Consider the following 23,969-nt stretch of genomic DNA (forward strand, 5'->3'; position numbering starts at 1 on the left):
CTTCCAAAGAGGAAAGAAATTACAGCAAATCATAAATATATTTGCAAATTTTACAGAAATATATGGCCATATACACACATTGCAAAGCTACTATCAGATCTTTGAAACGGGCTTGTCCAAATGAGGAGCTCTTAATAAACTTGGACATTATTAGCTTCATGGCAAATCTGACTCTGCATATATTTAAAACACTTGGAATAGTGGTTTTGTAAAAGCAGTGTTATTATTCACCATGATTGTGTTGTGTGCTTAATCTGTTGTACCTGGGAGTTATTTGCAGATTTTTATTATTAAAATGGATGCTATAAACATTACTATAGCAAAATTTATGTGTGTACATTCTTATGTCTGAGTTGTATAATATGCTCATATTTGAGTTTATATTTTACAGACTGGTTTTGCCAATTTACAATTTCACTATGAGTTTATGCGACTTTCCATTGCTCTACATCTCAGTCAGCACTTGGGATTAGGCATTTTAATTTTGTAAATCTAATAGATGTTTAAATGGCATCCTTGTTGTTGCAGTAATGTAATTGTAATGATTAGTAGTGATATTGAACATCTTTTTACAAATATAAGTGATATTTGTGATTTCGTTTTCAGGACATGACTTTTCACATCTTCATTTTTCTATTGAATTGTCAGTCTTTTGTTTTTTCCTTTATCAGTCACAGATAATGGGTTGCTTTGTCCAATTACGGCTTGTATTTTCATTGCTTTGATAATGTAATTTTACAAATAAGAATTCCTAATTCTGACATAGTTTAATTTGTAAACTACTTTTAAAATTATTTCATTTTGTCTCTCAATTTAAAATGTCATCCAATATCCAAATACCTGAGATTATAAAGATATTTTCTTACATTTTATATGAAAATATTTGAAGTTCTGTCTTTTACATATTTGTACTGTTTCCTTTGCTCTTGATTTTTGTGTATGCTGTGAGGTAGAAGTACAGTTGAGAATTTTCTGTATGGCTAAACTTATCTAGTTGCTTCAGCCCTGTATACTTAATAGACTAATCTTTCTCTGCTAATTTGCCATGCTATGTCTGTCACATATCATAAATGTGGCATGGCTATCTATCTGTCATCTATATACTTGTCATTTATCTATTTCTTGGGACAGAGAAAGAAGAGAGACCTGAGAATATTGGTTGTTTCCAGAGAGGCTTTATCTGAATACACCACTTCATCTTAGTTTTAATCTTGTAGATGAGTCTTGATATATGGTAGAGGGAAGTCATCTTTGTTTTCTCTTTCTGTTTCAGGATTGTCTTGGCTTTTCATGCTCTATTACACTGTCTTACAAATCTAAATCAACTTTCGATTTCCTCAAAAAATGTGTTTTTTGTTTGTTTGTTTGTTTTGAGACAGGGTCTAACTCTGTCACTGAGGCTGGAGTGCAATAGAGCAATTTTGGCTCACTGCAACCTCTGCCTTTCAGGTTCAAGCTATTCTCCTGTCTTAGCCTCCCAAGTAGCTGTGATTACAGGTGCACACCACCACACCTGGTTTTAGTAGAAACGGAGTTCTGCCATGTTGGCCAGGCTGGTCTCAAACTCCTGACCTCAGTTGATCTACCCACCTAGGCCTCCCAAAGTGCTGGGATTACAGCCATGAGCTACTGTGCCCAGCCAACATGTTGGTTTTTATCAATTGAAGTTGTGTTGAGATTTTGGATTTAGTAATAATTGATACCTTTAAAATATTGAGTTCTAGTCATGTTTTCCACTGAGTAAGATATTCTTTAATACCTTTCAATAAACTATTATCATGTTCTCAATGAATATTGTTCATGTTGTATGTTGTATTTGTGAACTTTTTGTGATCTCATAGCTATTGTTACAAATCCTACTATTCTCATTTTGCCTACTCTACTTTCCTTTACCTTCTCCACGCTAGAATTTGAGGGACACCTCTTACCCTCTTTGTGTAGCTTTTCATAACCTATGAGCACTCCATAACCTATTGCACTGGGTCTACATATTGTACAAGTGTCTACTCAGGACAACTGCCATAGGCTTCTTCTGCTTGTCTTCTTTTTATTCTAACAAGAGAAATACCTGCAGCTCATCTTACTCAATTCAAAACTCTTTCAAGAGTGACTGTAGAAACTTCTATATTTCTAGGACCCTTTTACTTTTTTTTTTTTTTTTTTTTTTTGAGACGGAGTCTCGCTCTGTCACCCAGGCTGGAGTACAGTGGCCGGATCTCAGCTCACTGCAAGCTCCGCCTCCCGGGTTTACGCCATTCTCCTGCCTCAGCCTCCCGAGTAGCTGGGACTACAGGCGCCCGCCACCTCGCCCGGCTAGTTTTTTTTTTTTTTTGTATTTTTTTAGTAGAGACGGGGTTTCACCGTGTTAGCCAGGATGGTCTCGATCTCCTGACCTCGTGATCCACCCGTCTCGGCCTCCCAAAGTGCTGGGATTACAGGCTTGAGCCACCGCGCCCGGCCCCCCTTTTACTTTTAACAAATTACATTGTATTCCAAACCGCATTTATAAAACTTCATGAAACTTAACAACCATTTAGAACTTGTAGGTGTTTTCATTAAAGTTTCCCTTTTCCCTGATTATTCTGAGAGGTAGTTATTCCTAAATTATTATACTAACAGTAAGGAATTCTGAGAACTGTGGTCAAGAAGAGAACATTTCAATTAATTTGAAGATATTAGAACCTTTTTGCAGGATTATTTTCTTAAGTTTAAAAAAATAAAATTAATTATTTTACATTTATTATCTAATAATATTTTTACAAAGTTCTCATCATTTTGGCTTTGCTTTTCATACCAGAGAATGCAGCTGTTTTATTTTCATTTACTTAATAATTTTAAGCAATAGTTTCAATCCATGTTGGTTGACATTTCTTTTCTATTGCATCTTTTTAAATTGATTCATGAAACAATTTACTTTAAGGAAAGTAGTTTTTAAAATGATGTATTGACCAAATTAAACGTATTTAATTTATCATTTCACAGTGTTATTTACTGATTCTATGTTAAGTATGTTAGTAAATAGGTTACTGAGAAAAATCTGTAGTTTATAGAAAATCTTATCCACTGTGAGATAATACTACCCTAGTCAATCTCAATACGTAGAAGTTTGCTTAAATTTATTTTATTGTTATTTTATGAAAATACATTTTGTTTACATAAAAAGCTAGGAAAATAGCTTTTACAGTATTGCAAAGTAAACGCATGTACTAGAAAACTCAGAATTTGAAACGAAGTTACGTTAATGTCAGTGTATATCAAAACATGTATTTTATACAGAAAACTGTATTTAAAGTGCAAATAATATTGGTAGCATACAATTTAGAACTATAAGGAGGAACATGATATGAAAAAGAAAGTGGGTTAACATTTAAAATTTACCATTTTATAACAGATGAAACATCTTTTAGATTGAAGCAATCTAAACAATATGATTAAAAACATGTGGTTAAATACAGGCCTGAAATTCAGCTGTTATGTACTGATATAATCAATACCTGGTTTTTACTGCCTTGTACATTCTGATTAACCAGTGCTCATCATCTATAGGTTGTTAAATGTTTTGTTACTCTTACATAATTGATTATAATCAATTGGTAGTCACCATAAAAATTTCACAATTTTACATACATGCTACAGGTGTTCTTTTTTCCAAAGTTCCCATTTACACTACCTTGAAAAATATATAAGCAATCAACTCAACAAAATAAATGATTTTGTGTTTTTTTCCTATAAACTCTTTCCAGACATCAATGCCTTAAGGCAACTCTTTAATGGTGTAGAGGCTCACAAAGATTTAATCGCTGAGGAAATATTTATGGAGTGTCTATTGGCAGTCAGATTATAAAGGTATAACGAGGGTTCGGAATAAGTGGAAGATTTTGTCCCTGAATTCAGGGTGTCTGTTCTAAGGCTATAACTCTCAACTATGGCTGAGCCTCCACATCACACATTTGTTTTGATCTATTTAAGATTAGAAAACTGCTGAGAAAATAAAAGATCAGAAATGCTGTATCAGGATGGAGGTAAAGAGTAGGTTTGATATGTCTTTAGACATATAACAAAACTCAAAGCATAAATTTCAGGCTTGGCTAAAACTAATGGAGAATAAAAAAAAAAAAAAAGAATGTGTTAAGAATTATATAAAAAGAACAGCTAAATTCTTCAGTCTGTTTGGATGCTAATATGAGACCCCTCACCTTGTTTGGTGACCACAACCGAGTTATTCAACAGCAGTATATTTTAGTTTTCTTATCTGCAAAATGGGATTAATAATGGGGCCTTTTTGACAAAGTTGTTTAAATGATAAAATTTCATGTTTCATTTAAATTGTTCAGCATAGCACTCGACATATTTACATGCTCAATAAATATTTACTATTTATTTTAAATAGACTGAAATATGGTGTTTTATTTTAAATATATTGAAAAGATCTATGTTTTATTCAAACTAATAAGAGGATATTAAAGTCTAGCTTGTTCAAAAAGCTGCCTGAAAAGGTGTTTATAAAATTGTGTATTCAAGAAAATTTTGGCTGGAATCTTTTAATTCCATTTAGAGGAAAGAGATAAAAATATGAACAAACAAATATAGCTTAGAAATGGTCATGGTAATTTAGATATGCTGTTTTAGAAAGAAGAGCAGTGTAACTAAAAGAGATTTGGTGTTATGGAATAACACAGATTTCAATAAAACACCTTGAAAGTTGTAGTCTTGGATAATTTTTACATCATTGGGTGAAGGAATCTTGATGATACTAGAAAGGGAAAGACTGTACTCTCTAGGTAGCTCTATAGGACATACGGAAAAGTTGTTTATTTCAGGTTTTCAATAAATTTTAAAAGAATTATCTGAAAATATACATTAAAATAGTAATATACAGTTTGGCATATTTGAACATAAACATAATCACAAATACCATCCACATATATTCAGAATTTTCACTGTTGTTTTTAATTATTCTTGTCCAGTGAACTCATTCTTTGTTGTGATCCGGTCTCCATGATATTTTCTGGTTGTAATGAGTTTTACACTTTCTTGCCCTGCATTTATGTCTATGTTATGCAGACTAGATACCTTGCTATTATATTTCTAGTCATCAATAATTTTTTTTTTTGCTCAAAATCTTTCTAAAAATACTCGACTCTAATCTTTCTCGACTAATTTATACAAAAGTCTGGCATTCCCCCATTATACTCTACAACATGTCAAATATCTGCTTACTGTTCACGTGGGGTACAGTCTTTTGTCTTTTCATTTAGCATTTCAGTTCCCTAACAGTGTTCTGTCTGTATGACCCCTGTTTTTAATGGTAGCCTGTGGTGAAAGCTGGAGTTATATTGTGAAATTTGTATCATTAGTTTCTTTTTGTGGAGGTTCAAGCTCCAAATCCTCTCCTATTGTGTAGCTCATAAGGCTTTCCCTCATTAAATCAGTGAGAGTAGCACCATGACAGTTTCCTCTGGGAGTTGTAGAAATGTGGTATGATTGATCTTATATAATATGATATTGAGGATTCATATTTTTTGAGAGTTATGAAGGAAATATTCAGTTAAACCGTATGACAGCCAGAGTGTACAATATGGTTCCCCTTCCCTCCTCTTCCTCCCCTTCTGCCTCCCCTCTCCTCATCCCTTCTTCTTTGACTCCTCCTCCTCCTTCTCCTCTTCTCCCATTTATCTCTTTCTCTCTTTCTCTTCTCTGATCTTTTTTTTCTTGTCAGAAGATTTTTATCATTTTCAAGGCCGGATTCAATAGCTCCATAATCATTTTCTTGTTTTCAATAAATCTGTAGTGTGTGTCAGTTTGAGGGAAGCTATTTTTAACAGAAATTCACCTAGCATAAATATAGGTAAAGTCAGAAATTATATCAGATGTGGTTTTGGAATACTATCATGTGAACTTTGGTAAGTCAGTGGATACTATCATATTTTAAAGATATAAATATTTTTTAAAAATCACATTTCAGAGGGAAAACAGTTTCTTTACCAAAAGATACTGACACAATTAGTTACATTTTACAAAAATGAAGTGAAGATAAATGCTCACTTTTTATTGATAAATATTGTATATAACATTAAAAACTGAGCAACACATTAAAAATTTAGAAATAAACATGAAAAATTCTAAATCCAAAATTAAAATTGGGAAGAGGTAATGAACAAAAAACTCTTAGAAAGTAAATCCTCAGAGTAAATATCTGGGAAAAAATCTTTAAGACTATTTATAGTAAAGTGTATTGAAAACTTGCCAATTACATCTTAAAAAGCTGGAGAGGATGTGGAGAAATAGGAACGCTTTTACACTGTTGGTAGGTGTATAAATTAGTTCAACCATTGTGGAAGACAGTGTGGTGATTCCTCAAGGATCTAGAATGAGAAATACCATTTGACCCAGCAATCCCATTACTGGGTATATACCCAAAGGATTATAAATCATTCTACTATAAAGACACGTGCTCACGTATGTTTACTGCAGCACTATTCACAATAGCAAAGGCTTAGAACCAACCCAAATGCCCATCATTGATAGACTGGATAAAGAAAAGTGGCACATATACGCCATGGAATACTATGCAGCCATAAAAAAGAATGAGTTCATGTCCTTTGCAGGGACATGGATAAAGCTGGAAACCATCATTTTCAGTAAACAAACACAAGAACAGAGAACCAAACACCGCATGTTCTCACTCATAAGTGGGAGGTGAACAATAGAACACATGGACACAGGGTGGGGAACATCACACATTGGGGTCTGTCAGGGATTGGAGGTCTAGGGGAGGGATAGCATTAGGAGAAACACCTAATGTAGATGACAGGTTGATGTGTGCAGCAAACCACCATGGCACTGTATACCTATGTAACAAATCTGCGCATTCTGCATGGTATGTATCCCAGAACTTAAAGCATAATAATAATAATAATAATAATGATAATAAAAAGAATTTTCTGTACCAGCACCTCATATCCTCATTCTCTGCAGCTGAGAAAAGGGGTTGAATACAGGGGTTGATATGTTTTACAATGTTGTCTTTTGACTCAAACTTCAGCGTATCTACCCAGCCTTTCTTCTATGGGCACATGCACTCTCACTACATTTCCAGCCTTTTTTCTTCAAACCTGGTAGTATATTTTACCTTTTTTGTTTTGAGCATTTTTTCTCAAATTTCCTCTTTGTTCTCTCTTCCTGTTTTTATCCCCGAGTTCAACTTATGATTGACAGGGAAGGCAGTGTGTTGTGGGCGCATGAAACACAGACTCTGGAGTAAGCCTACCTGGTTTCCAATCCTAGCTCTGCTAATTAGAGGCCAAGTGGAACTAGTAGCTTACTTGACATCTTAGCATCCCTGGCTATAAAGTGAGAGAATATTAATAGATCTTGTTTTATAGGTTTAATATACAGATGAAATGTGTCCATTTTTGTGAAGTGTTTACAGTAATGTCTGGCATACTGATAACTGCTTTATAAATAAAGATTAAATGCATTGAGTTTTGTCTCGATAATTTGTAGTTAATTAGCTTTCTGTTGCTGATAGCAATGTTTTGGAATGCAAAAGTGTTTCTTCTTCATATAAATATGTCAATTATTCTTTCTTTTTTGATTTCTAATTTTTGTCATACTCAGTGAAGATTTCATTAACTAAGACTATATATAGTTTTATTATGGCTTTTTTTTGTATTTAAGTATTTCATATAGATTTTAGTTTAACAACAGCTTTACTCTGCTATTCTCCACAAACCGTAAAATTAACCCATTCAAAGTGTGCAATTCAGTGCTTTCTACTGTATTAGCAAAATTGTGCAGCCATCATGGCTGTCAAAGTTTAGAATATTTTCATCCCTCCAAAAAGGACTTCAGACTTATTAGCAGGTATTTTCCCCTCCCCCATCCCCTCAGTCCCTGGTTACCACAAATCTGTCTTCTATGTCTATGGATGTGGTCATTCAGGACGTCATACAATTAGACTCAGACAGTTTGTGACTTTTTGTGTCTGGCTTCTTTCACTTAGAATATTAATTTCAAGATTCATACAAAGGCCCTAAGGCCGAAAAGAAAGGTTTATTCATGTTGCAGTATATATTAGTACTTTATTCCTTTTTATTGTCAAATAATCTCTACTCCATTGTATAGATATACTACATTTTATTTATCCATTCATCCATTGATAGACATTTGGGTTGTTTTCACTTTTTGCCTTTTATGAGTAATATAGCTATGCACATTTGCATACAGAAAGTATCAGACATGTTTTCAGTTCTTTTGGGTATGTACATAGGAATGAATTGCTAGTCCTAGGTAACTTAGTTTAGCTTTTTGAGGAGTGGCCAAACTGTTATCCAAAGCAGAGGCACCATTTAATATTCTCACTAGCAATGCGTGAAGGTTCCAAATTTTCCACATCCTCTCCAACATCTGCAACTGTCTCTTTTTTATTTTAACCAATGTAGAGTATATGAAGTATCTGAGGTTTTTATTTGCATATCCTTAGTGACTAGTAATGCTGAACGTGCTTTTATGTGCTTATTGTTCATTTGTAAATCTTTTGAGAAATGTTCGTTTGAATCCTCTACCCATTATTTTAATTAGACTATTTGTTTTATTTTGTTTTGTTTTGAGACAGAGTTTCACTCTGTCACCCAGGCTGGAGTGCAGTGGAACGATTTTGGCTTACTGCAACCTCCACCTCTCGGGTTCAAGCAATTCTTGTGCCTCAACCTGCTGAGTAGCTGGGATTATAGGCATGTGCCACCATGCCCAGCTAATTTTTGTATTTTTAGTAGAGACGAGGTTTCCCCATGTTGGCCGGCTGGTCTCGAACTCCTGACCTCAGGTGATCTGCCTGCCTTGGCCCCCCAAAGTGTTGGGATTAAAGGTGTGAGCTACCATGCCCAGCCTATTTGCTTTTTGATTGTTGAATTGTAATTACTCTTTATATATTCTGAATAGAATATCCTAATCAGATAAATTTTCTTCAAATATTTCCTCTTTTCTACAGGGTATCTCTTTACTTTCTTGATGTCTTTTGAGCAGCAAAAAAATTTTACTTTTTATAAAGCTGAATTTACCTATTTTTCTTTGGTATGTTGTGTGTGGCTGTTGAGATTCACTCTTAGTGGTAAGCTAACGATTGAACAGGGATTTAATTAAATGCCTTGCATCAGTAAGTCTCCCAGGCTTTGTTGAGGTTCTCTATCTCTGTTTTGTGTTACAATATGAGTGTTCCTATATAGTTCACGACTCTGTCTTAGCCTTCAATTTCTGCTTGTGTAGAGCCTTATGTGCAGCTAGAGATGAGAGAATAGGGATTCACACGTCTCTGCTGAGCGTGCACACAGTCCTGCACATTTGTGTGGCCTTCTAGACGCCTAGGAATTTGTGGAACTCTACAAATTTCTCTACGGAGAGCCCATTCCTCAGGTTTATCTTGTAATGTTTATTTAGTCAAACACTACTGTTATCTACAACTAGTATCTCTGTTGCAGAAAGTTGTAATGTTAAACAACTGCTGTTGTTTCCTTTCATAAAGACTTTAGGGGGCAGGTGTGGTGACTGATGCCTGTAATCGCAGCACTTTGGGTGGTTGAAGCAGGAGTTCAAGACCAGCCTGGCCAACATGGTGAAAACCGAGTGTCTCTACTAAAAATACAAAAATTAGCTGGGCGCAGTGGCTCACTCCTGGAATCTCAGCAATTTGGGAGGCTGAGGCAGCTGAATCACCTGAGGTCAGGAGTTCGAGACCAGCCTGGCTAACATGGTGAAGCCCTGTTTCTACTAAAAATACAAAAAATTAGCCAGGCGTGGTGGCACGTACTTGTGGCGCCTGTAATCCCAGCTACTCGGGAGGCTGAGGCAGGAGAATCGCTGGAACCCGGGAAGCAGAGGTGGCAGTGAGACGAGATCATGCCATTGCACTCCACCTTGGGCAACAAAAGCGAAACTCCATCTCAAAATAAAAACTAAAACAAAAACAAAAACTAACCGGGTGTGATGGCGTGCCCCTCTGCTCCCAGCTACTCGGGTGGCTGAGGCAGGAGAATTGATTGAACCCGGGAGGCAGAGATTGCAGTGAGCCAAGATCATGCCACTGCACTCCAGAGCCTGGGAACCCTGTCTCACACACACACATACACACACACACACAGACATTAGGGAAGGGATGGGACTCTTTACACTGAGTGAGCTTTAAGTGTTGCTCAAAGCTCAAATAAAAAGAAGTCATGAAAATGTATATTTTTGAGGAGCTGCTAATCTATCCAACAGGTACAATTCTCTCAGGATGCGGTCTTGGAGGAGCTTCAGACTTGCTCTTTCCCTTCCAATGTCTTCTAGGATGATGATTTTCATAGCTGGCATAATTTCAGGGAGCCTAGTTCAAGGCCACCATGCAGCTGTGGAGAGGTGTTGAGGAAGTAAAGTTAAAATGCCACATAAATTTTGCCATTCTTATTAGGAGCCAGCCACTTTTTGAATAAATACTCTGTGGGCTATTGTGAGCCTTTCTCTATTTCCAGAATTCTGAAAAAAAAAAATGATTTTGGCAATGTTTGCCAGAATAATCATTATTGTAATGGAAGAGAAAATTTTCTGATCTTTGCTCTTCTGGAGGTGCTTCATGGATTTGATTTTAACAGTGCAAGTTTATTTCCTTTCTTTTTTTTTTTTCAAAATGATTATGCATTTATCTCCATTATTTTGAAGTGGTATGGTTATTTTATTCAAATGTGTTGATGGTATTTGGGCTTGGAAAATAAATGCTATTCTATGTTATGTCTATAAATGTTATCACCGAGATCACACTGCTTTAATAATTATTTTTATTGGTAAATATATAATTAAGTAATATAGAAGTAGTAGATAACTACCAGGGTGAAGAATGCAGTTAACAGGTGTTTGTTCTAGCCATTCATAAGAAGAAAACACCTTATAGCTGTGCTAATCTTTTTTTAAATTTTTTTATTTGTAATTATTTATTTATTTAGAGACAGAGTCTCACTCTGTTGCCCAGGCTGGATTGCCGTGGCACGTTCTTGGGTCACTGCAACCTCTGCCTCCCAGGTTCAAGCAATTTTCCTGTCTCAGCCTCCTAAGTAACTGTGACTACAGGTGTGTGCCACCACACACAGCTAATTTACATATTTTTAGTAGAGACATGACTTCATTGTGTGGGCCAGGCTGGTCTTGAACTCCTGAAATCAAGTGATCCACCTGCCTTGGCCTCTCAAAGTGCTGGGATTACAGGGGTGAGGCCACCGTGCCTGGCTGGCCCGTATTAATCTTGAAAATGGGAGCTAAATTAGAGCACATATGTGGAAACTAACTAACTTTATATATTAAACACACATTTCAAATAAATATTTAAAAGCTATATTTATGAGTTGAGATGATGCTTTTCAAACAAAACACATTGTTAGAAAATTGTAATTACAGATCCTTTACACTTATACACCCAACAATGCTCATGTTGATAATTTTAAAACAATATTTGAGTCTATTTGTTTTGCACCTGAATATGCCTTTTAAAAAACGAAATTGTTGCAATTAATTCAAAATGCAAACACCTTGTTTTATTTTATTTTTTAATAGGATTTTGGAGATGATGGGTCCTTGTACATTACCAAGGTGACCACAACTCACATGGGCAATTACACCTGCTATGCAGATGGCTATGAACAAGTCTATCAGACTCACATCTTCCAAGTGAACGGTAAGAAATGATTTTTGTTACCCTGATGATTCAAAGAATACCATAATTTATTAGGAAGGGAAGCCTTCAATTTTTTTAATTTTGCAAGGTACTAATAATATTTCAAGTTTTGTGACTCAACTGATAATGTAAATGTTTTTTAAGTAAAAAACAAAACAAAACAAAACAAAAACCACACACAAAGTTTCCAAGTGAATAAGCACTATAAATTAGTACTATTATTATTATCATAAAATGTTAAAGTAACTCATTTTAATTGGAAAATTAGAACACAAGAAATTTACATTGTTTTAGTTTAGAATATTAACAACTAGGGAAGCATAAATTTTTAGAAACAAAAATTTTAAATAGATCATCTATTTAATTGATTGCATTAATGATATAGACTACTATTATTCATGTATAACAAATTTTATACTCTTGATGGTTAATTTACTGGCTGTCTATGAAAGTGGACCAGGTGGGCTGATATCACTCCTACAATCAGAGCTTTTCTTTATTTCTGATTTAATTTAAATTGTAGTTATTTACTAGCATTAATCATTGCATATGTGACTTATTAGTAAACATTTCATTTCCATAATTTATTGTAATATATATATGTTAATATACTCTACGATTTATAAAAAGGAGGCAGAAACTTACTTGGCTTTCTGTCGGAAAAGCAAGATGGCTAGTGTGATGAGCATGAATTTAGAGGAGAGTGGCAGATAATGAGCTTGTAGAGGTAGCCTTGGGGCAGATCACATGGAGCCCTGTGGACCTAGGTAAATATTTGGATTTCCATTCTAAGTATAAGGGGATGCTATCAAAGTGTTTAGTATATGAAGTAGCACATTCTGATTTTTTTTTACAAAACAAATGAATAGTTTAAAGACTATTTTAGTGTCCAAGTAAGAGATAGTGGTAGCTTAAAATATAGTCTTAATGGTGGAGTTATAAAGAAGTGGTCACATTTGGAGTATATTTTCAAAGTACTTCTGTGAGTATCACAGGAATAGCATGTGAGTGTGAGAGTTAAAAAATGATCTTAAGGAATCTGAAGGAAACAGTTAGGTATATAGGTGTGCCATTTACTGCTTTGAAGAAGGAACACATTTTGGGATTGGGTGAGATTACAGTTTAGCATGTCAACTTAAATATAATTATCGATGGAAATGTCAAGTATTCAATTGAGGAACATGAAAGCCCAAAGTTGTATGTTCAGGTAATATCAATATGTATAAATTGCACTTAAAGTCATAAATCTGAGCTTAATTAGGTCACGTTAGAAATAAGTATAGATGGATATGAAGTCAGAGGATTGAGTCTTGGATCTGAGGTTAACAAGTGGAGAAGACTGAGAAGGAGAACCCTGTGATGAGAAGTACGCGTACTGGAAATCAATTAATAAAATGTTCCAAAAAGTTTGAAAATATTGGGCAATCTGATTTAACTATTGTTGACACTCCAAAGGAGCAGATCTAGTTCTTGGTTTCTGGTGAAAATACAGTTGGCATCTAGACATAATCAAATCTTTGAACCCAACTTTCCATGAAACCAGGGAAGAAAGCAGGCAAGACGCAAAGTTGATTCATGCTGTTCCCAGTGGCCTCAGATGTTTGGAGATGGACTTTCATATACAGAGTAATTACACCTGCTGATACACAATCTTGAGGGAGTAGGACAAGTGTGTGCTGAGGATGCTCCTCCCTCTATGTAAATGCTGCATCCATGGGGAAATTGTTCTTGCACATATGGCCCTCACTTTCTATTTTGTGGCGAATGCTTACTGACTGTTTGCCTATTCAACAAGATTAGTGTCCTGCCTTTTTTTTTTTTTTTTTTTTTTCCAACATTAGAGAGAGAGAGTCTCCAATTGTGTTTTTGGCTAACAATTAATTCTGTTTTTTATCTCTTATCCTCACTCCCAGTCCTAGTTCTTTCATGTAAGAGTTCCTAGTAGTTTTTAGAGTGTATGGTGCATGTTCCCCACCTGCATCAGAATCGCATAAAAGAAAAGATCACAAGTGCAGAACCCTGGCCTTCACCAGCACTCTCAGGAAGTCTGATTTGAAATCTGCATTTTGAAAAGCGTCTCAGGAAATTAGGATACGTGGTAAAGTGTGACAACTATTCTAAACGGCTGCTCTTTAGGAGCTGCTGCTCCTCATTCATGTCTGATGTAGGTTTCTTACATAACTTACTCATTTGCCATGCCCCAGCTGAGAAACCCACGGAGGAGACTTTGAGCCAAACTGTGGGCTTTCATGTTGCAAGGTTGCACTGAGCAGCACTGGTGAAGGGCAGCTTCCCTATTTCATCCCCTCCCGTGAATGAACTGCTTACTCTCTGATCTCAGGTTTTTCTGAAGACGGAATATGGGAATAAAGAAATAATGAGGTCTCAGAAACAGAGTGCTCCCCATCAGCCTTAGCATTATGAATTAATGAAAAGGAATTCAATATTAGCAGTGATTTCTTGTGCTGAACTCCAATGCTTTTCCTTTTCGAGGTACAAGGGTCCCTGAACCAATATCCCACAGGGAGCAAAACCAGTTTCTTTCCATTACGTCCCATAACATTTAAACTGCTCTGACTTTCTTGGTATAAAGATTTTCAGGAAGGGATGGGGTTTGGAGAGAAAACCAATGATATTATCATTGCTGAGAGGGCAAACAAGATGAGGAGTATAATTTAAGCACTAGATTTCAGTACTTGTGTGCAATTATTGACCTTTCCAAGACCAGCTTTTGCCAAGTATCGGTGATAAAACTATGATTATAGTCAATTCAAGAGAGAAAGGAAAGTGAAAAAATAAAGAACACGTCTATCATTAACTCTTTTAAAGGAGAACATTTGCTGAAAGTTAAGAGAGAACTTTGCAGTAGCTGCAAGGCACCTGCATTCAAGGGAATGGATTTTATAAAAGTTATAGATATGATCATCTTTTATGCTGATGGGAATAATCCAGTAAAGATGAAAAGCAGATAATTTATAAGACAAAAAGGATAATTATAGTAACAAATCAATTAAATTTAAAATTGATGTGATCTAATTCACAGAAGGACGGACTGATCTTTGGAAGATGAATAGTTCCTCTGTTGAAACACAGAGAAAGACCCACTGTTTGGGAAAACATTCACGGTGCAGGAGCATGAGGACGTCCTTTTTGCATTACCTGAATTTTCTTAAGGGAAATGAATAATACCAATGGTTGAAAGTGAAGAGTTTATAATAGCTTTAATGGTTGTGAGAGGGAAGGAAATGTCAAATAATTATCTTGCATTGCAGGAGGGTGATTGAAATAACAATATGTAGTTGGTATGTTGGGGAGAGCTTGTAGTATTCATGAAGCATGTTTTCCTTCTGTTGTGGTTGACTGTAAAGTAGCCAAGAGAGAAAAAAAAAGACTGATTTAGCGAGCGTTTGTTTGTCAGGTGAGTAAGTGGGGGATAGTTAGGAGTGAAGAAGTTAAATAAGTTTACAAGGGATTGATTACGGTAGGTCACAGACTAAGTGTGAGATAAGGACACAGGTGAGGACATGATAAATGTGACATGAAAATTGACTGGCATTCCCAAGGATCAAATATTACTAGAATAAGGTACTAGAGAGGAAGATATGCAATACCCTCACTCGAAGCATTTTCAGTTTCTAAAAAAATGTTTCTAGTTAGGTCAAGTCTATATAAAGGACTCTGTGGACCACTAAGGTTTGCTAGGGTTTTAAGCAGCCCAAATGTCCTAATCTAATTTGCCACTTCTAGTCTTAACCACTAGGAGAAATAAGGTATAAAATATCACTGATTTATCAAATTCAACTATCATTGATCAAAAACTTGTTCTGCTGCATTTATATCAACAAGGGAAGGCAATAAGTTTGTTTCAAAGTTCATTTTATATTTGTTTTTAACAGTGAGGGATTAACTTTAATTGCTATAACATAGACCCAAAAGGCCAAGGGCTCAAAGGAGATATGAGTGTATTCTTCTAACATATAAAAAGATAGGGCGGTTTGGGGATGGCAGATCTATAATGTCTTCAGTATCATAAGCTTCCCCTATTATGATTAGCAAACAGTTTCTACCTTCAGTCTCATCCTCTGACTTCAAAATGGCTGTGAAAATTCTGTAGACCTTTCAACAAGGAAACAGGAAGAGGCAGGAAGGGGGAAATGACACCTGGCACATGAGAAATAACTTTTTTTTTTTTTTTTGAGACGAGTCTTGCTCTGTTGCCCAGGCTGGAGTGCAGTGGCGCGATCTTGGCTCACTGCAAACTCCGACACCCGGGTTCAAGCAATTCTCTGCCTCAGCTTCCCCAGTAGCTGGGATTACAGGATTACAGGTGCCCTCCACCACTCCTGATTATTATTTTTTCTTTTTTTTAGTAGAGACAGGTTTCACCATCTTAGCCAGGCTAGTCTTGAACTCCTGACCTCGTGATTCACACGCTTCGGCCTCCCAAAGTGCTGGGATTACAGGCATAAGCCACCGCACCCAGCCGAGAAAGCACTTTTTAAAAAGGTTTTAATGAAAGCACCAGTCGTAACTTCCATTGATCCTCCCTAAACGAAAACACATGGCACAATATATTTTTCTGACTGTGATGTATTGCCACCCACGACAATATAAAGATTATGTTATCTAAAAGAAAAGGGAAAATAAATATCAAGTAGGTAACCATCCACCTTATTTACAAAGTTTCTGATCTATCAAAATATTTCGACAAACAAAAACTAGAATAATGACACTTTATAATAACATATCTAGAAATGGTGGGATAAGTTACACAACCACAGCCCTAAAATGAGTACTGTCTCTTTTTTGGGGTGTTCCCCTCCTTTGGTTTTATGATGTTTTGTATTTGGCATAAGAACTTTAAACGCATGTTTTTTATGTCAAGAAGTATAGCAAACTTGGGATTACTCAAGTGTTATAAGTCAATAACAACAAACAGTAGTTGGGAATGAGGAATAATACTGGATAAAATACAATCAAAATGCAAGAAAATGCAAATTATCTACCAAATAGCACATTTATGGAATCCAATAAATCTCTAAAACTGGTTTAACTCATCTTATATTTTTCATTCACTTTTAGAAAAGCTTAAAAGCACCTTTAGAAAATCAGGTTTCAGAATTTAAAATATTTATCTTAACATATTTGTCAATTCTTAATAAAAATAAAATATGTCATTGATTACCAAAACAAGCCCTGAAAATACCACAAGTTATTGGAATTAGTAAAAGAGTCTTTTTGAAGTTCAAAGTCTATTTGAATATCCTAGGGCATAAGCCAAATAAAAGTCTATCTATAGCCCTGTTCCTTTTCAAATAATGCAAAATTAGATTATTGAAATATGAAAGTGCTTCTGTGCCGTTGTCTGAAGAAACATTAGGTATAAATCAAAGTAGCTTGACTCTACCAGTGGATTTCATTTCATGCTTTTCCTTCTCTTTTTACATAAAGCAAATCGTCTTTAGATCTTAAGCGTACAGAATGTTTCATACAGAATGTTTGAAATTTTTAAAAGTCATCAGTGTTTACACTCCCCTCTGGGCAGAAAGCGTGTCCGTATTCACAGTAAAACTATATGCACACTGTTACTTCTCTCTCATTCAAATTATTTAAGCCCTCATACATAATATTGTGTGGATGTTTTTTCTACTGAAATAAGAAAACTTCTGCATAAAACGGTTGTTGTTTGTCGGTTTTACAAGATGTCTATATACAACACCCCGATTTTTCTCCTTCTAAGTTGGAAACATCTGTAAGAAAGACACAAGAATCAGATATACAGATATAAAGCATGACCTTCATTACTGAAAAAGCTATTATTTAGAAAACCCAGCTTAAGTCTGGGGCAACAATAGCTTTCTTTTTTGCATCATAGAATTCAGCTTCCTCATTTGGTCATAGGCAACACTGGAATATCTGCCCTGGGTCTGCTAAAGCTTCCTATCTAAGTTTGGCCAGACTGCAGAGAAATCTAGAAAGTGAGACAGTGAGATCTACAGAGCAGGAAGTAAGAGGTCTCCTTCACCCTCTCTTCTCCTCCCACTGAGAGTTAATACACGAGAGAGTGAGAAACTAGAGGGTTACCCTTGCTCACAGATTGTCAAACAGTGGTTCGTGCACAAGGAGCAACAGCAACATGTTTTAAAGGCAAATTCTCAGGGCTCATCTGTGGCTACAAATCAGAAACTCTAAGTAGGGTGTAGAACAATGTGTGTTCTAACAAACATTCCTGGTAATTCTGAAGATAAATTTTGAGAACTACAGTTTCCCTCCTAAAAAGATAACAAGTGGGAACGTTTCCCTTCTTCATATTCTTCAACTCTTTTTTCTTTTAATTTTGATTTAAAACTTTCCGTTGCTTGTCATCTAGGCGATTGGCTCTTGCTTGGCGGGTGGTATTGTCCATGTATCATTTCAGTCTTTTGCCACATGAGGCCCCACAGCAGACAATATTCATGTCTTGCTCCACAGCCCACACAGGCCTCCTCATCTATGGTGAATGTCCCTTGATAACTACTTGCTGCCAAAGCTTGTCTGTCTGTCACTGTTCCTTAAGATTTTATTTATTAGGTAGGTTAGTGCAAAAGTAATTGCTTTTTTTTTTTTTTTTGCACTTACTTTTAATGGCAAAACTGCAATTACTTTTGCCCCAACCTAACTGCACAAGAATCTTTATCAACTACACTCAAGGCAGCCCTAATATTCCAGAGATTTGATGTCCTCAGGAATCCTCATTAACCAATGAGGGACACAAATCAGTGAGTAAGAAGCACAGCTACCCATTCACTCAATGGGAAACTCCTGAGGGGCATTCAACATTGTTCAAGGGGTCCACACTAGAATCCAGTCCTTTTTTCCCCATAGTTATGAATCTCATGAATGCATCCCCCTTTTCCTCTTACCTTTTATTGTAGTTTTCCTTTCCATTGTCTAACTTTTCCCATTTTCACACTTGTGCCTCCTGGGATCACTTCTCAAATCAAAACTAGTGGAACCTAGGGTCTTTTCTCAGAGCTGCTTTTGGAGATATTCATATTTTAAATAAATTTCAAGTCCTTAACTCAATAACAATTGCTTCTCTATTGTAGCTTCCCCTAAAAACTACTAGTGGGCACCATGTTTGTTTACAGAAGACTTTGAACTATAATAAAACAGTACATTAATTAATTAACTTCAAAACCTCAAAATTCCCTCTATATGCTGTTTCTCATGTTAAATTATGTTCAGTTACACTGTTCAATAGAGTTCTTCAGAGGCTCTGTGATTAAATTAAATCATGATGTCAAGATACTTCAATTATTCAATAGCAAGAATTTGGACATGTTCAAAAATTAACACATAAATATTCTAATTATTAAATTCCCAGAGAGAAATAAAACTGAAGAAATTAAAGTTCCAAAAAATTAGTCCAGAGTACTTAATATCTAAAATTAAATTATTCTGCCCTTATAATTTAACATCTAAAGAAAGTCCAAAAGTTTAAACTACATGTAAATTCCAAAGAGCCAAGTTTTTCCCTGATTTTTTATTATGGTCACTTTCAGGGAAAGAAGTCCTTGAAAATTGATGACTTTGGGGTAACTTAAACATTTGTATCCTGGGCTTATTCTCGCTGGGGTTTGCAATTCATTTTCAAATGATCACATCCATGTTTTCTTTCTTTTCTTTCTTTCTTTCTTTCTTTCTTTCTTTCTTTCTTTCTTTCTTTCTTTCTTTCTTCCTTCCTTCCTTCCGTCCGTCCGTCCGTCCGTCCTTCCTTCCTTCCTTCCCTCCTTCCTTCCTTCTTTCTTTCCTTTTTTTTTTTTTTTTTTGAGACAGTCTTGTGCCACCACCCAGGCTGGAGTAAAGTGGCACGATCTTGACTCACTGCAACCTCTGCCTCCCAGGTTCAAGCAATTCTCCTGTTTCAGCCTCCCAAGTAGCTGCGATCACAGGTGCTTGCCACCATGCCCCACTAATTTTTGTATTTTAATAGAGAGGGGGTTTCACCATGTTGGCCAGGTTCGTCTCAAACTCCTGACCTCAGGTGATCTGCCCACCTCGGCCTCCCAAAGTGCTGGGATTACAAGTGTGAGCCACCATGCCCAGCCTCATTCATTCTTTATTCAATATTTCCTTTTATACTGACTTCTGGTGTGTTCCATAACATTTAGAATGCCATTTTATCTCTATTACTGACTTATTAGTTATACCTTTTTAAAAATTTTTGTTAGACATTGCTATAAGCCACACATGCAATATGAAACTTAACATATTGTCATGTATTTTAAAATAATGTTTTACCACTTCATGTATAAAGTAAGAACCTTAAAACAGCACTCCTTGATCTCTGCCATTATCATCCTTTGTAATAATATTATCAAACATTTAACTTCTACATAGGTTATAAAACACACAATATGTTGTTCCATTTTTGCTTTAGAAGTTAAATATCTTTCAAGGAGGTTTTTAAAATTAGGCAAGAGAACAAAACAACTGCATTTCTGATCCTCCTCATTCTCTCATGTAAAACTGAATTTCTGAATTTTCATTTACCCTAATAAACATGCTTTAATAATTTCAAGTTCAGATCTGCTCCTAATACATTTTCTTGGCCATTGTTTGTGTGAAGGTATTTTTACTTTTATTTTTTAATTGAATAATATTTCTGTTGGATATTAATTTTTTTTTTTTTTTTTTTTTGAGACCGAGTCTCACTCTGTGTCCCCAGGTTGGAGTGCAGTGGCATGATCTCGGCTCACTGCAAGCTCCGCCTCCCAGGTTCACACCATTCTCTTGCCTCAGTCTCCTGAGTAGCTGGGACTACAGGCGCACGCCACCACGCCCAGCTAATGTTTGTGTATTTTTAGTAGAGATGAGGTTTCACCATGTTAGCCAGGATGGTCTCGATCTCCTGACCTCTTGATCTGCCCACCTCGGCCTCGCAAAGTGTGGGGATTACAGGCGTGAGCCACCGCGCCCACCCTTAGAATATTGAATTTCAAGTAGATAGTTTTTGGTTTTTATTTTTCTTTCAACAATTTATAGATGTTCTATTGTCTTCTGGCTTGTACTTGCATGGTTTCTAACAGGACATCTCCTATATTTCCAGTATTTCTAGTCTTTTTTTTTTTTTTTTTCATCTGACTGCTTTTAAGATTTTCGCTTTATCATTGGGTATCAGTAATTTATATATGGTAAGCTTTGGTTAGTTTTGCTTTACTTGGATTTTTTTCTGCCAGAGATAACCCAGCTACTTGGAATTTGGGATATACATTTTTAAAACCTTTGAATAAACATTTCGCCATTATTTTTTCAAATAAATTTCTGTTTTCTCCATCCATTTGGATTCAAATTATGGGCATGTGTGTATGCTTGATATTTTCCCATAAATCACTGGGTTCTGTTCCTTTTTTTTCTCTATGTATCTTCAACATTTTTACTTACTGTACTTCACTTTCAATAGCTTTTATGCTCTGACTTTAAGGTCATATTTTTTTCTTTTAACTGTATGTCTAATCAGCTGTTATTCTCTACCAGAGGTTTTTTTGCTAAATCTATTTTAGATATTATATTTTTCCATGATATAAATTCTATTTAAAAATAATTTTTACTTATTCTTTCATTGTATTTGTGTTTTCCTTTAAAATTTTAAACATATTTATACTGGCTACTTAAAGTCCTTGCCGGCAAATTTTATCATGTCTGAAATTTATTGTCTCTTTGTATTCACTGACATTTTTCTTGCATGAGTCATATTTTCCACTCCTTCTCACATCTGTTAATTTTTTGATTGAATGCTGAACATTGTTGACAGGATAGATTTGCTGAACTCCTTTGAGAAGTATTGAGTTTTGTTTAGGCATCAATTTAATCTTTTTGAGACTTAAAAAAAAAACTGTATTTGAGTCTGTCTAGAGTAGCCTTTACAGTGGGATTTGTTTCACTCTTCTTCTGATATGCAGTATGAGGTGTTTTATGAAATCTCCCCAATCTGCTTTTTTCAGTTAAGTCTCTCCACTCTGCTTAATCTAACTCATATGGCACCTATCCTTGTCTAAGCTCTTGTAGCTTTTAAGCGTAAGCTCCCTGATTGTAGTTGTTTCCTTAGTCATAAAATTTTGCCTGATTTTGAATAGTTTCATCCTAGGCATTAAGCGAAAGCCTCAGCAGATCTGTATTTAGATTCCGTAGCTGTCTCTGCAGAGTTCTCTACTTTATGCTTTTCTTCTCTACAAATTCCAGCTGGCAACTTTTTGAAATTCCAACTTCTCTGATCTTTAGTTCAGTGAGAACCTTCAGTTTTCTCTTTCTGCATCAATGTCAACGGATGCCGCCAAGAAGAAAGCCAAGACAATTATATGCCTCATCTTTCTATTGTCTTTTTTTTTTTCTTTCTTTCAGGGATGGCCATCCTTTGCTGCCGGTTTTCCAACATTTCATAACACTCATTTCCTATTTGTTCTGTTTATATATGGCAGATGGCTTACAAGTTTTAAGTTACAAGTTTTCCACCATAACCTTCTCTATCATGTCAATTTTTCTTAAAGGTCTTGAAGTTGTACGGGTTAGAGGAAAGTTTTTTAAGACCTTCATTTGTAACAAGTTCTGAAAGTTAGCACACATGACTAATATTGACAGCATCAGCTCTATATACAATAAATTTAGAAATTTTAAGTAATACCTATTTTGTTCTCTGAGTCCAGTACGTAATTCTGCCAAAAAAAAAAAAAAAAAAAAAAACATAGCAAATACTCACTAGAACAAGAAAGGAGAATGAATTCCTATTCTAAAAAGAAGTGTTATTTTTGGCTGTGCTAAAATATCGATTTCCTATAACAATTGCACAAATTTAAAGAACTTATATGAATGGATCATAACTTCTTATAAAAAGGTTAGTTTTGTCACTATGTATGGAGAAAAGACTATTTGTGGTCTATCACATAAATGTTGATAGTTTTCCTCAGAAACTGAAGTTCAATATTAGCCAGGCTATGGACACCTACCTAAAGATTACCTTCCTCAGTCCTCCTTGAACCTTTTTACTGTGACAACTTTTTGACCAATGGATTTCGAAGGTAACTATTGTTTTTCATATCTCAATTATGATGATAGAAAAGATATATGTCATCTACTCCTCTTTTTGTTTGTTGAAAAGTGAATGTGATGATGATAGTTGGAGGAGCTATTTTGAATTTGAAAATGGTGAGTCTAATGTGTAAGAAAGGGATCCAGTTTCTATTTTCTGCATATGGCTAGCTGGTTTTCCCAGCAACATTTATTAAATAGGGAATCATTCCCTGATTGCTTGTTTTTGTCAGGTTTGCCAAAGATCAGATGGTTGTAGATGTGTGGTGTTATTTCTGAGGTCTCTATTCTGTTCCATTGGTCTATATATCTGTTTTTGGTACCAGCACCATGCTGTTTTGGTTACTGTAGCCTTGTAGTATAGTTTGAAGTCAGATAGCATGATGCCTCCAGCTTTGTTCTTTTTGCTTAGGATTGTCTTGGCTATATGGGCTCTTTTTTGGTTCCATACGAAATTTAAAGTATTTTTTTTTCTAATTCTGTGAAGAAAGTCAATGGTAACTTGATGGGAATAGCATTAAATCTATAAATTACTTTGGGCAGTATGGCCATTTTCATGATACTGATTCTTCCTATCCATGAGCATGGAATGTTTTTCCATTTGTTTCTGTCCTCTCTTATTTCTTTGAGGAGTGGTTTGTAATTCTCCTTAAAGAGGTCCTTCACATCCCTTGTATGTTGTATTCCTAGGTATTTTATTCTCTTTGTAGCAATTGTGAATGGGATTTCACTCATTATTTGGCTCTCTATTTGTCTATTGTTCGTATATAGGAATGACTGTGATTTTTGCACATTGATTTTGTATTCTGAGACTTTGCTGAAGTTTCTTATCAGCTTAAGGAGTTTGGGGACTGAGTCAATGGGGTTTTCAAAATATACAATCATGTCTTCTCCAAACAGAGACAATTTGACTTCCTTTCTTCCTATTTGAATACGCTTTATTTATTTCTCTTGCTTGATTAACTCAAGATGGATTAAAGACTTAAATGTGAAACCCAAAATTATAGAAACACTAGAAGAAAACCTAGGCAGCTGGGCACAGTGGCTCACACCTGTAATCCCAGCACTTTGGGAGACCATGGTGGGTGGATCACAAGGTCAGGAGTTCATGACCAGCCTGGCCAAGATGGTGAAACACTGTCTCTACTAAAAAATACAAAAATTAACCAGGTGCAGTGGCAGGTGTCTGTAATCCCAGCTA

General features: G+C 35.6%; 1 protein-coding gene across 7 annotated transcripts in view; it reads left to right on the forward strand.

Annotated features, from left to right (window-relative positions):
* Nucleotides 1-23,969, forward strand: part of LOC105488649 (follistatin like 5) — an 813,494-nt gene that overhangs the window by 599,123 nt on the left and 190,402 nt on the right. For all 7 annotated transcript variants that reach the window (XM_011752911.3, XM_011752910.3, XM_011752913.3 and 4 more), the window contains one exon: nt 11,581-11,701. In XM_011752911.3, the coding sequence (XP_011751213.2) occupies nt 11,581-11,701 (121 nt within the window). The remainder of the gene's footprint in view (nt 1-11,580; nt 11,702-23,969) is intronic.

Source organism: Macaca nemestrina, chromosome 3, assembly GCF_043159975.1.
Source record: "Macaca nemestrina isolate mMacNem1 chromosome 3, mMacNem.hap1, whole genome shotgun sequence".
NCBI lineage: Eukaryota > Metazoa > Chordata > Mammalia > Primates > Cercopithecidae > Macaca > Macaca nemestrina.